This window comes from Dendropsophus ebraccatus, chromosome 9, assembly GCF_027789765.1.
Source record: "Dendropsophus ebraccatus isolate aDenEbr1 chromosome 9, aDenEbr1.pat, whole genome shotgun sequence".
NCBI lineage: Eukaryota > Metazoa > Chordata > Amphibia > Anura > Hylidae > Dendropsophus > Dendropsophus ebraccatus.
Genome location: NC_091462.1, coordinates 60,116,646 through 60,128,818, shown reverse-complemented (window position 1 = coordinate 60,128,818; position 12,173 = coordinate 60,116,646). Strand labels below are relative to the sequence as shown.

At 43.7% G+C, this 12,173-nt stretch overlaps 1 protein-coding gene across 2 annotated transcripts in view; it reads left to right on the top strand.

Moving 5' to 3' along the window:
* Positions 1-12,173, top strand: part of C9H2orf80 (chromosome 9 C2orf80 homolog) — a 114,154-nt gene that overhangs the window by 79,236 nt on the left and 22,745 nt on the right. For both annotated transcript variants that reach the window (XM_069983492.1, XM_069983493.1), the window contains 2 exons: positions 9,572-9,656; positions 12,004-12,078. In XM_069983492.1, coding sequence (XP_069839593.1) covers positions 9,572-9,656; positions 12,004-12,078 — 160 coding nt within the window. The remainder of the gene's footprint in view (positions 1-9,571; positions 9,657-12,003; positions 12,079-12,173) is intronic.

The window sequence follows — 12,173 nt, the reverse complement described above, 5'->3', positions numbered from 1 at the left end:
TTAACCCTTTAGGGGAGTCACAGAAATAAAAGCTAAGTGTGTAAGAAATTTGAAAATTTTAATTTTCTGTGCAGAGATTTTATTGTAATCCAATATTTTTCATAATTATAAACCTATTACCAGAGAAATGCACCCCAATATTGATTGCTCCGTTCTGCAGTTTATAGAAATACCCCATATGTGGCCCTATTGCGCTATTTGACGCAACCACAAGCCTCAGATATAAAGGAGTGCCTAGTGAATTTCAACGCCTCCGTTATATTTGGTCATTTTTGACCGTACCACTTCAGGTTGGCAGAGGCTCTGGGGTGCCAAAACCTAAAAAACACCCCTAAAGGGACACCATTTAGAAAACTACACCCCCTCAAGGAATGTAACAAGGGGTGCGGTGAGCATCTGGACCCCACAGGTGCTTCACAGATTTTCCGAACAATATGGCATGAAAAAAGAAAAAATTATTTTTTGCACTAAAACGTTGTTCTAGCCTAGGGATAAGAGGAAAAAAAAGACACAAAATGTGTAGCGCAGTTTCTCTCGAGTACAGAAATACCCCACATGTGGCGATAAAGCGCCAAGGGGGCGCAGGACGAGCCTCCAAAGGGAAGAAGCGCCAATTGGCTTTTGGAAGCTGAATTTCACTGGAAAGGATTTCAAGGGCCATGTCGCATTTACAGAGCCCTCGTGCTGCCAAGACACTGGAAATCCCCCACAAGTGACCCCATTCTGGAAACTACACCCCTCAAGGAATCTAACAAGGGGTTCAGTGAGCATATGGACCCCACTGGTGACGGGCACAAATGTGGAACAATGTGATGTGAAAGGGAATATTTTCATTTTTTCACTTTCATGGCACAAATGTGCCCGTCATCAAGGGGTCAATATCCTCACTGCACCCCTTGTTAGATTCCTTTAGGGGTGTAGTTTCCAGAAAGGGGTCACTTGTGGGGGGTTTCCAGTGTTTTGACAGCACGAGGGCTCTGTAAATGCGACATGGCGTTCATCATCCATTCTAGCCAAATCCAACCTCCAAAATCCAAATGGCGCTCCTTCCCTTTGGAGGCTTGCCCTGCGCCCACATGGCGCTTTATGTCCACATGTGGGTATTTACGGACTCGGGGGGAATTGCTCTACACATTTTGTTTTTTTTTTCCCTCTTTTAACCCCTTGTGAAAATGATAAATTCAAGGCTAAATCAACATTATAGTGTAAAAAATGTAATATTTCATTTTCACGCCACATTGTTCCACATTTGTGCCCGTCACCAGTGGGGTCCATATGCTCAATACACCCCTTGTTACATTCCTTGAGGGGTGTAGTTTCCATAATGGGGTCACTTGTGGGGGATTTCAACTGTCTTGGCAACACAGGGGACTTTTGAATGCAACATGGCCCCTCGAAATCCATTCCATCCAAATCCAGCCTTCAAAAACCAAATGGCTCTCCTTCCAATCGGAGGCTTACCCTGCACCCGCATGGCACTTTATGTCCACATGTGGTGTATTTCCGTACTCAGGGGAAATTGTGCTACACATTTAGTGTTTTTTTTTTTTTATCTTTTAGCCCCTTGTGAAAATGAAAAAATCATGACAAGATTAATGATTTAGAGTAAAAATTTTACAAAAATTACACTAAATGTTGGTCTAGCCTTGATTTTTTCCATTTCCACAAGGGGTTAAAAAAGAAAATGAACACAAAACGTGTAGGGTAGTTTCCCCTGAGTACGAAAATACCTCACATGTGGGCATAATGTGCCATATGGGCACAGGGCAAGCCGCCAAAGGGACAGAGCGCCATTTAGAGGCTGGAATGCCAGGACAGTAGAAACCCCCAACAAGTGACCCCATTCTGGAAACTACACCCCATAAGGAATCTAACGAGGGGTGCAGTGAGCATATGGACCCCACTGGTGACGGGCACTTACGTAGAACATGTGCCAAGAAAATAAAAAATACAATTTTTTTCATTTTCACGTCCCAAATGTGGCCGTCACCAGGGGGCCATATTCCCGCTGCCCCTCTTGTTAGATTCCTTATGGGGTGTAGTTTCCAGAATGGGGTCACTTGTGCGGGGTTTCTACTGTCCTGGCCGCACAGAGGCTTTGTAATTGCATCATGGCAAGTCTCTAATTGGAATGGCGGCCATACCTATTTAGCTGGGGAAAAGGGACAATTCTAATTTATTTGGGGGTATTAGGCCAATTATTAGTTTATAAGGTTGAAAATGACAGGTGTCCATCAAATTCAACCTGTGTTGATCCAGAGGAAGGCAAAAAACCCTCGTGAGGCAGACAACAGTAGCCTCCTCACAGGGGAAAAATTCGTTCCTGACTCCATAATGGTGATCAGAATAATCCCCGAATCAACGTGACCCCTGAAATAGGAATAAGGGACAGAATTTAGAAAATGTAGAAATCCGATGACGTGTGGTATGCCTTGAAGCGATCCAGTATGCAGAGGCCGGGGTGATCAGGACAGGTGGCACACTGGAAAATGGTGTCCTTCCTGATCCCCCTGTTACGCCACACTCTGCACTTCTTCTGGGGTCTCCTGTTTTCCAGTGTGGGGGACGTCACCTGGAAAATGTTGCCCTGGTGCGATATGGGGTCCTTTATATCCAGAAGCGCTGGGTCCGCTCTATGGCTGCTAAATATTAGGGCTGGTATTACTACTTCTGATATGTTCGGATCGTGCCGCAAGCTACAGTAGCTCGGGCAGCGAGGGACCGGAAGAGGGGGTGCTGGTATAAAAGTTATCCCCGTACAGGTGGTAACCTTTATCCAGCAGTGGGAAGATCAGTTCCCGGACGATCTTCCCACTTGTTCCGAGGATGGGGGGGAGGGGGCATCTGGGGGCATCTGGGGCTGTATTCGGGTGTCCCTTCCTACATACACTCTAAGGGTACATGCACACTGCGGAATCGCGACAGATAACCCTTTGTGCATTCCACAGCTGGCACCCACCGGCTGCGTGATGCAGGCGCACGTCTCCATCCGTGTCATAGACTCCATTCTATGCACGGGCGGATTCCGCTCTCCGTCCAACGTGTTCATTCTTTGGATGGACGATGAAATCCGCCCATGCATAGATTGGAGTCTATGACACGGGTGGAGACACGCGCCCGCATAAGTCCGCCGGCGGGTGCCAGCTGCGGAATGCACGAAGGGTTATCTTTTCGCCATTCCGCAGTGTGCACCTACCCTAAATCTGTAAGTGTACCCTGAGGTACTCTCACAGAGTTTGGAGAATTTCATACCGTCATCTCTTATTGGGACGGTACTGGCGGAAAAGACGTGTCTGGGGGGCAGCGTACGCTACGCTACCCCCATACACGTCACTGGATGATGAGGATGATGAGGATGAATGGAGGAAAGAAGGATCCCCCCCAATCATCCCCACTGGCTGTTTCGGTGTCGGAGGCAATAATAGCGTAAACACCCTGGGGGCCATCTTTATATGGGGATTGGTATATGGGGTATGTAGTGGTGTAGTGTCAAACTTTATTCAATGTAGTGTGGTGTAATGTAGTGTTTTTTACGTGTTTTTTTACAGTAAGTATAAAAAAAAAAACCTACGCCAACAAAGGAGTTGCTGATAAATGCCGCACTTATGTGCGGCACTTATCAGCAAACCGTGGCAGTAGAATATAGAAAAAAAACACCCTACGCCAAAAGGGAGGAGTTGCTGATTAGCAGCGCACTTTCGTGCGATGCTGATCAACACTCAGTGGTGATAGGGTGCGGAAAATAGAAAAAAACATTTTTTGAAAAAAACCCCAAAACTTTTTCTACATTCTGAACATCCCTGTAGCTGCTGATAAGTGTATTACACATATCAGCCGCTAGAGGGCAGCAGAGCGCAAAATCCGGAAAAAGACGAGGCTGGAGCCGAAAAAAGCCGAAAAAAGCCGATGGGGACCGCCGGAAATAGCCGAAGACCCGACGAAAAGACGGAGGACGCCGCGAACCCGGAAGACGCCGATCAGGACCCCGGGACAGGTGAGCAATGTACAAATACCTGCTCTGTAGCTGAGGGGTCCAGAGCAGGTATTTACTATTTTTGTGGACTCTGATCGCCGTGCCACCGGCCCGATCACCGTGAATCGGGCCGGTGGCACCGTGACCACCATTACTTTTTACAGTAATGGTGGTCGGTGTCGTCCTCGGACAGCACCGACCGCCATTTTTTCCGGGTCATCGGGTCACCGATGACCCGGAAAGGTTCCGATCGCCTCTATCGGCTGATCTGAATTGATCAGCCAATAGCGGCGATCGTAAGCACGGGGGGTGTTAACCACCCCCCATGCCGAGAAGCTAAGATGGCCTGCTATGATTTATAGCAGGCCATCTTCCCCGATCGCTGTGTGCGAACACACAGCGATCGGGGAAACATCGGGCGTAAATTTACGCCCTGATGCGTTAAGTACCAGGGCGTGAGGGCGTAAATTTACGCCCGATGTCGTTAAGGGGTTAAGATGGATTGTCTCATGACTCATAAAAAAATAATAATAATTCCCGATGCACACCACAATAAGGTTAGGGAAAGGACCTACAGATAGATTATCTAATAATGAGACCCATTGCTTAGAGGCTTTATTGTGGCATAGATCTAGAAGGCATGTGCCCAACATTGCTTGATGATATATTTTAAATTCAGGAGCACTCACTCCCCCTTTTAATTTAGGCCTTGCAAGGAGCCTATAAGTTAACCTGGCTCTTTTATGTCCCCAAATAAACCTCAAAGCAATGGTCTTAAATCTTTTCAAGAAGGATCCTATCGGAACCATAGGGAGGGTTTGAAAGAAATACAGCACCCGTGGAAGTATATCCATTTTTACCGCTGCTATTCTCCCAAACCACGAAAGGTTCACTTGACGCTATTTACCCAGGTCTTTCTCTATGTCGCGGAGTAAGGGAAGAAGCCGGGTCCTGAGTTATATGGATACCGGGGTACTTCAAGAAGCTCGATTGCCACTTGAAGGAGAATGCAGAACGTAGATGGGACACAACAGGTTCAGGGAGAGATATGTTAAGGAATTCAGATTTGGTTGTGTTTATTTTAAAATTACTTACTGCGCTGTGCGATCCTATTTCAGCAAGAATATTAGGGATGCTAACTAATGGTTGTGAAACAAACAATAGGACATCGTCCGCGAACATGGCCAGTTTATGCTCTTTCCCTCCCACTACAGGTCCATGTATATTATCATTGTCTCTAATGGCAGCTGCAAAATATTCTATTACCAGGATATAAAGGAGTGGGGACAGGGGGCACCCCTGTTGTGTCCCATTTAGTATCAGAAAGGGGGATGAAAGGGACCCATTTACCTTAACTTGGGTGGACAGATTGCGCAGCAGCATTAAGATCAGTCACTGACTCGGGTAAACCACGTATACGCTTATTATTCCTGCGGTTGCGGTTTTCCGCATCTTCCTGTTTCACTAAAATTTCTTCTATTTTAACCAACTGGTATTGTATAACAGTGCGGTGGGCAGTTAGTTGAGATCTAAGGTCTCCCTGTATCTTGTCCACGTCGTCAAAGCATGCACCAATATCATGCTTTAGAGTACGCAGTTCTTTTTTATAAGTGGCTTCTATACGGCTAACACAGTGCTCAAAGTCTTGCTTTGTGGGGAGCGATTTAATGTACCTTCCCAGGTCCCACAGGCTCCACTTCTCATCCTCTGAGTCAGGGAAGGGGTCCCGATGCCACCCTGGAGAGACTGACCGTTGGCTGTCTGAGGCGTGTGGCGAGGCAGCCCGCGAGGTCCACGTCGCAATATTGGATCCCGTGCTGGCAGTTCTCGCTGCGAAGCGGGAAAAAATTGCTGAATGCCGGGTGTTTCACGGTCAGAAGGAGCCAGGTTCTTTCCTCTACTCTTTCCCATGCCTTCGGAACAAGTTAGTGCCTCTATAGTGGGGTTTGGGTGGGTAATGGGAGGTATGGGCCCGGGAGCTCTTCAGCCGTGCTGATCACTCCGCCATAGGCAAGCCACGCCCACTCTCTCCATCACTTTTTTAACTGTCATTTTTTCTATTTGGAATATCCTATCTCATCCCCCCCCCTTCAGACATTGCACCCCAGCTCATGTTTCCATGGCTCATTCTTTCTTGTGTTAGCTGTATTCCCCTGCAGTACTTTTTAAATATTGTTTTACCTGCCTGTTGTCTGCCCTCTGTTCATGTGCAGGTGATCTCCCTTCTTTTTCACTTGAAAAAAACTGATGACGACAATAACTTGCAAACGGATGTGAAAGGAAACAGCTTCCTTTTAGACCCTTCATTGTAGACTATAAAGTAAAAAGAAAAAAAGGGATGTGTGCTTTCCGGTTGAGATCCATTATTTGGACAGACAAAAAGGGGGCATAAACTAATTAAATATCCGTCCAAACAAACGGAACCTTGACGGATTTGATAAAAACAGAGCACAACAAAGACAAATGAAGCACAATAAATCCCCATTAAAATAATGGGGAGATGCACAGATCCGCTAGGTTCTGTTTCTCTGTCATCAATATTGAAAGTAGAAACAGAATTGTGCCAAACCTGGTGTGAACCTAGCCTTACTTATAGCATTTCCGCCGCTCTTGCTCTGTGTGAACGAGGCCTTAGGGACTCAATAATAACAGTGAGAGAAATCTATTAAAACAATATGTAAACTTAAAAAAAAATACAGCAGGGGCTGCGGGAACATAATAATCTACTCTAACTTGCCCCTGCGCTCCTGCACCATTCTTGGACCCCTGCCAGCCTCCTGCAGCTCCTGCAACGTCAGTACCTGGCTAAGAAATGGACAGTCTATGGACAGAAAGGCTGGGGATGGATCCAGGTTTCTTTGTGTATCATCCAACACAGCCATCACTTGTCGTATGTTCGTCACCGTCGCCCTTCCTTTGATAGAGCCCACTTGAGCTGGTGAGATGAACTTGGGAATTATTGCCGCAAGCTGGTCAGCCGGTCTAAATTTAAAAGTGAGATTGGGCTATAGGAGCTTGGTAATTGTGGGTCTTTCCCTAGTTTCAGCAACACTTTAATGTAAGCTGTGTTGGATGAGCTAGGCACCGGGGTGCTGGTTTTGTATGTGGAAAAAGAGAAGACAATGCAGGGGTTATGTCATCAAAAAGGAGAACCCATTAGAACCCGATTTCATAATAAATCAGAGCTCCTTGGCAATTGGGTAGCAAAACGATGGAGACTGGTTGGAGATTATGAGATCATCAATGGAGTCAAAGCTAGTATTCGGGAGGAGAGGAAGGGCGGATAGTACATAATCCATCCTAGACCACATGTCAAGCCCTGTTGAGTAAAATGTATACTCTGTAGCATCAGGATTTAAAGGACAAGTGCCATGAAAAACTTTTTCCCAGTAATTGAAGCACATTACAAAGTTATATAACTCTGTAATATGCTTCAATCACCTATCTGCCTCCCTTCTGGCTCCCATTGGCTGAACAACTGCAAGCCATCACTTGTCACATCTCACTTGCTTATCTTCCCTCAGACTGACTCCGGCACATAGGCAGCTCCCCCCTCCCCTCATACCCTCTCTCCTGCTGCCATGGACTCAGTGAAGGAGTCATGTCACCAGAGAAGATAAGCTGAGCAAGCACAGTCACCTGACAAGGAGGGGAGGGGGAGGCTGGTGTAACAGGACCTAGAGCAGCCCTCCTGCTGATGACTCATCCTCACAAGAAAGAGCTGTCTGGTGACGGTGACGACAGTAATCAGGTCTGTGTGAGTCAGGACACTTCCTGGTGGGGGGTGGAGGGGGGAAAAGACAGGGAAGGGAGGCAGATAGGTGATTGAAGCATATTACAGAGTTATATAACTTTGTAATGTGCTTCAATTACTGGGAAAAAGTTTTTCATGGCACTTGTCCTTTAAGAAACTCCAGGTGTCAGATACTTAGGTAAAGGCGGCTAACGGCGAGACATTCGCCGCTGGTTGTAAGCGTGAACGGGACTTATGTTCATGCACAGACATTACCTCGTTAAAGTCACCTGCTACCATCTTCTGCAGGTGAGGATTAGACAGTACCTGAAAGATGAATTGTTATTGTTAGGACCATATATATTATAAATAGACAATTCTTCCGAGGCAAGTTTGACATGCTTCCTACTCAACCTACCCACATTATCATGAGAGAAATCAACAATGGTCCCTTGAAAGGCGCTGCTAACCAGGATGATCATTCCTACTTTCTGGTTTGTTGCAGAAGATACATAAACCTCCTTAAAGGAGAAGTCCGGCCAAAATTAATTTTTTATATGTTATTACTTATGGAAAGTTATACAATTTTCTAATGTACATTAATTATGGGAAATGCTCATATACTGCTATTTCCCTTAATTTAGTGTATCAGGAAGTGTTAGAATTCTCTCAGAACAGTGACGTCACGACGAACGGTGTAATTCCTATGGAGTGTCCAGCAGGGGGTGCTCTATATATAGAAGTCAATGAGTACCATTGACTTCTATATATAGTGCGCCCCTGCTGGACACTCCATTGGAATTACAATGGATGTGTGTATGTAATGTAATGTACTGTACTTTGCAATTGAATACATTTATGGAATACTTTGGGGAGTAAGTGTCCTTGCTCCCTAAAGTATCCCATAAATGTAATCAATAAATACATTTGCAGGGCACCGAGAAGGGAGGGAGAGAGGTGCCATCTACCTCCCCCCTCCTTGCTCGGTGCTTGGAACATATACAAAGTACTACTCCCCCATTATCTGCAGATAATGGGGGAGTAGTACCTGTGCTATCTTATCGCCGCCAGCGCCGCCGCCGTTTACAGACGTGCCGCCCGCTCCGCCGCCGCTCACAGAGGTGCCTCCTCCTCCGCTTCCACCTCACCCACCCCGGCCTGGGACACCAGGAAGCACCGGGAGCGCCGTGCAATCCTCTTGCACTAGGTGGGTCTCTTGGAGCAGAGCTAGATCAGGTTTCAACCTTTTTAGGTGCGGAACACCATTCCCCTCTTGTTAGATGACCTGAGGCCCTTCACATTCCATGTCACAATACATAACATATTAAACGAGCATTAAGGTTTGTGCCATATGGGGTGCAAAGCGTGGACCCCACTCTGCGAGCAAGTCCCCCTCTAACTGTCCCAATGCCTCCCACCCCCAGAGTTCTCTTTTAAGGCTAATGTCAGGCACTCATTTTCTAGGAAAACTGCCACTAAAGTTTTTGTTGCAGTTTTTTTTAGGCCAAAGCTTAAAGTGGATAGAGCAGTTATATTAATATTTTCTTTTGAATCTGCTTCTACCTTTTGTCTCATAAAACTAAATGAAAACCGCCACAAAAACTGCAACATTTTTTCAACATTTTCAGTTTTTCTTCTGTATGTGACAGCAGCCTTAAAAAAATGTCTGCTTTCCAGGCTGTGCTTACCAGCCTTATGCATTGGTCATAACCCCAGGTGAACTTTTGGTAGGTTTCAGACATTGGTAATTAAACAGTGACTTTTTCATTAATTATTATTATTAATTATTATTTTATTACATAAAAAGTTTGTAATAAAGAGCTCTTTGACTATCACAGATTGATTTGATGTTTTTTCTTGTTTAGTAAACTGGCATTAAACCATCATAAATACCCAAATCGGATGGAGAGAGAAGCTATGATTTTATCCTCCTTTGCAGGCATGCTAATGGTAAGAAGTCCATTATGAACTGACGTGATCAACCTGATAAGGTCTATTATACAATTATCCTTCACTGCAGCTATCAGCACTTGGCGATTACATGATCACCAGCATCTAAAGCAGGGAGTCTGTGTGTACAGTCATTGCCAAAAGTTTTGAGAATGATACAAATATTAATTTTTACAAAGTCTAGTGCTTCAGTTTTTAAAATGGCAATTTGCATATACTCCAGAATGTTATAAAGAGTGATCTCTTTATAAACATTAACAAAACATAACAAAACATAGAGATTTTGAGTCCATGGCCTGGAAACTCCCCAGATCTTAATCCCATTGAGAACTTGTGGTCAATCATCAAGAGACGGGTGGACAAACAAAAACCAACACATTCTGACAAAATGAAAGCATTTGTTGTGCAAGAATGGACTGCTATCAGTCAGGATTTGGTCCAGAAGTTGATTGAGAGCATGCCAGGGAGAATTGCAGAGGTCCTGAAGAAGAAGGATCAACACTGCAAATATTGTCTTGCTGCATTAACTCATTCTAACTGTCAATATAAGCTTTTGTTACTCATAATATGATTGCAATTATATTTCTGTATGTGATAAAAACATCTGACAAACACACATAAAAACTATATTAGCTAGGGCAGCAGATCATGTGAAAATATAATATTTGTGTCATTCTCAAAACATTTGGCCATGACTGTACAATGATTGGAAATAAGGAATGGTAATAAATAGATCCCAACATGAGCATACTCAGATCTTCCTGAGGCCTGAGTGTTTGGCGTTTGATTACCGGTGGCTGAAGAAGTCGAATGCGGTCTTAGGGAGTGGTGGAAAGGGTCCTCCCCAGGGCTGCATCAAACTTCTTTAGCTACCGGTAATCAAATGCCGAACACTTGGGTCTCGGACAAACCTAAGCATGCTCGAATTGCGCTTATGTCTAGTAATTAACAATCTCTCTGGAGAACCGGGCTGTTACTGACATGGGGTGTTCATGTGGGTAAGGGAGCCGCACGGCACACATGCATGGCGTCTGTATTTTGTGTTTTTTATTGGGATTTTTTCATTACTGAGGTGGCTGCTAGTCTACATTAAGCACTTTGCACTTTATGTTTTATCTCTGTCACCCTAGGTGATCTAACTATATATTAACTGTTTTATTTTTCTGTGCATGCTTTGCCTCCATTATGTCTGTTTATTGCATGTTGCATTCTTTGCATTTTGCAATATATATAATCCTCTGGCTAAAGCATGCCCTTTATTTTTCCAATAACTCATGCATGAACCGTGTGGCTTCCCTTGCCTTTTGTTTGTGTTGTTAGTTGTGTGTTGTCCTCCTCTTTGTGTGTATAAAGAATTTTTTATGAAATTGTCTTTACAATCATGTTTGTTCATAGTATTTTTTTCAATAAACTTCATTAATTATTAATTAACTGGTAGTTGGCTTAAATATTTCTTCTATATGAAGAACTCTATTTGGTGTTACTTATGTATCTTACATTTTTTGAGCACTTAGTAAAATTTTTTGTATTTTGTACAATCTTTTGTTTTTTTTTTTAGCAAAAGTTTTTTCTGGTTTTTGTTACTGACAGCTGGCCTTCTTATATGCAACACAATCTCTGTGCAACTGCATACATTTCCAGAACATTTACAAATATCCTTGCAGAGTTGATTGCCTACTGCGCAGGCATTTAGGGCACATTTATCATACTCTTTACATGATTATTTTGGCTAATTATTTTTTTTTTCACAGTGTTAAATGTGGGGCAACATTTATCAAGGTGTCTGTGCTATTTTTAGCAGTTTAGTAGCTACACCTTGTTTCATTTTTTTTTTGCTTGGAGGGGGTGTGGTTTCAAATTAGCTACTTTATTAGACTGATTTTTATTTATTTATGCGCCAAAAATTGTGCAGCAGTTCTCCAATCCTACCCTGTTTTTTTTTTAGCAAAGTTTTGTTTGCTAAAACAGAACAAAAATGCACAAAAATGTGCAAGATTCATCAAGGCCTGTGCACCTAATGCTAAATTTTGAAATAGGACTCTGAAATTTGCACGGCTCCTAAAAAAATTTTAAAAAAGTTTTAAAGTAGTTAAAATAAAGTATGACTCCAATATTAATTAAAGAGCTTGTGGGATTTAGTTACCAGTCGCACCTTGATTAATGGAGAAGGGGCCATCAATCTCATCCTAAACTGAACACTCTTAAATCTTTTAATAGTTTAAATTCATTCATTTAACTTTTTTTATTGGAAGATGCATAATTACAAGGTTATTTGTTTGCTTAACTTGTTAATATGTTTCTGGAAGTCATTAAATTCACTACTGTATTTTGTGACTGATTGTTACAGAATAACTTTCCAGTGGAAGAGGTGTTTAAAATATATGGAAATAAACCTTCAACAACACTGCAGAACTCAGCTGAGGTAGGTATTAAACCCCCCCTCCCACCCCTGAAGAAGATTTTTTAATGTTTGAGCAGAATACCCCTTTAGGGTACAAACACTCAGGGCGGATATGC